We start from the raw sequence: 2,066 nt of genomic DNA, 5'->3' as shown, positions 1-2,066 counted from the left end.
AATTAAGATGCAACAGTCAGAATTGTGTTTTTTAGTGATTCAATCTTCTCGATATAGTATTACGTACGTACGTACCTCAATACTCTGTTAACATCACACGCAGTTCGAGTAAGGCAGTGTCGATCGTTTACAGATTGATAAAAAGAAATTATTCGATCGGGGAATGTTATTTCCAATACCATGATTGAAGTATAATCGAAACTGGTGAATTTTTCGCAGTTTACGATTAATGGAATAGCGTTTTTATCAGCCAAACTCATGATTTTATTGCAGAAAAATTGCGAAATAATTAAGATAGACGAAGGCGGGTTTTATTATGTGTATCTATTTTCTAAATTATCTATTTCCTGAATCTGGAAAAGAATTAAGAATCTTAATATATATAGTTTCTTTTTCAACTATTATATAATCTGGATACCCTGGCAAAAATAATATGTTTATTAAAGTTTATAAGAAGTTTGCTTAAGTGTTGAGTAGATGTTTTATTTGAGCTTTAAAACATTTATTAAATTGTTTATGAGATGTAAATTTAAACATGGAATTGTTTATGAGATGTTTACGGCTATGTTTAATACGCGTTCGAAAAGTGTGGTGTTTTTCGAATGTTAAAAATGTTCATCATAAGCAGCAGTTCGCAGCGCTGCTTAAAACACCTTCAAACTTCTTATAAACTTTCAATAAACTTTCAATAAACATATCTATTATTTTCGCCAGGATATTTTTCGTATTAGGTATTTCGTATTAAATTGTTATTAAACGCTTTGGCTATTTCTACGTTCACTATAAGATATAACAAAAAGTATTCCTAATCCTAATCCGTAATGAGCGCATATGTCGAAGAACATGTAATTCTGATTTCCCTTGCGATGAGAAGGGCGGTAACGATACTTTAGGAAAGCTGGCTTCGACTTCGATTTATACGAAAAATAACGGTGAGGATATTGCTGATACATTGTAAAAAACATTATTGTATTATTTATGAGACAATCACATAAATAGTAATGTATAGTCGTTTCGTTAATCATAAAAAGAACATCCATATGTATTGTTGTCAAGAGTATATGTATTGAAGCTAAGAAGCTAGACCTTCAGTTCTCATTGTAAGCTTTCGTCTTCCTTTCCCCGAAAGAAGATCCGACCGAATTCAGTGTATACTTGCATTGAGTGAGTTATAGATTGAGTCATTGTCACGTTCTAAAACTTATAAGATAACTATCTTATAAGATACATTAAATTGTTAAACTGCAATGGTGGCTTTATATCGCAATATCGTTCTTATTTTTGAAATGACAGAATCTCGTCATTGTTGTTTATTATCACTCGTCGTATTCTTTAATATTTGTTTAAGTTTTAGAACGTGACAATGACTCAATCTATAACTCACTCAATGCAAGTAATGATCGAGAAAGAAAGTCGGGAGATGATAACAACATGGCCGGACATTGTTCGTGATATCATAGATGCGATTAAAGATTTAAATATTCCAGATGTCGTTAAGTGGATAGAAAAAGTAAGTTATTATTAATTAAAATACTATACAATAGCCAATGTGGGACGTAAAAATTGCTTAAAATTCATTCAGTAGATTTAGCGATTTATTTTATAATAAATTCCTTCAGGATAATTAGACATAACGCAAAGTAATATAATGTAAAAATTTTCAATAAACTATGAACAATTTATATAACAATTTAAAGTAAGATTTTATTGAAAACAATAAAATATAAACATCCAAATTAAGTGGCAAAAATTTTAAGAAGCTTAAAAGAAAACCATATAAATGAATAAAGAGAAACGTTGAGTGTTTCAGTAACATGGAAGTAACATAAAACAGAGTGATACAATAAAATAAAAAACAATAAATTATAAATTAGAATAAATATGCAGACTGATAGATTTTTGTAACGCAGGTATTGCAATATAATGTCCTAGGAGGCAAGAAAACTCGTGGTTTGACATTAATTTATGCCTATAAAATGCTGATACCTAATGATCAACTTACAGAGGATAACATTCATCTAGCACGGATCTTAGCATGGTGTGTGGAACTGGTGTGTAATTCCGTT

At 30.1% G+C, this 2,066-nt stretch overlaps 1 protein-coding gene across 1 annotated transcript; it reads left to right on the top strand.

Annotated features, from left to right (window-relative positions):
* Positions 1–1,170: 1,170 nt before the first annotated feature.
* Positions 1,171–2,055, top strand: LOC112451905 (farnesyl pyrophosphate synthase-like; the record flags this gene model as incomplete). Its single annotated transcript, XM_025011813.1, has 2 exons — positions 1,171–1,510; positions 1,911–2,055. Coding segments are annotated over exons 1-2 (292 nt in total), but the record flags the coding sequence as incomplete, so codon positions are not given.
* Between the last annotated feature and the right edge of the window lie 11 nt (positions 2,056–2,066).

Source organism: Temnothorax curvispinosus, unplaced genomic scaffold, assembly GCF_003070985.1.
Source record: "Temnothorax curvispinosus isolate PA1 unplaced genomic scaffold, ASM307098v1 QBEX01002769.1, whole genome shotgun sequence".
NCBI classification, from domain to species: Eukaryota; Metazoa; Arthropoda; class Insecta; order Hymenoptera; family Formicidae; genus Temnothorax; species Temnothorax curvispinosus.
This window is presented reverse-complemented; position numbering and strand designations above follow the sequence as displayed.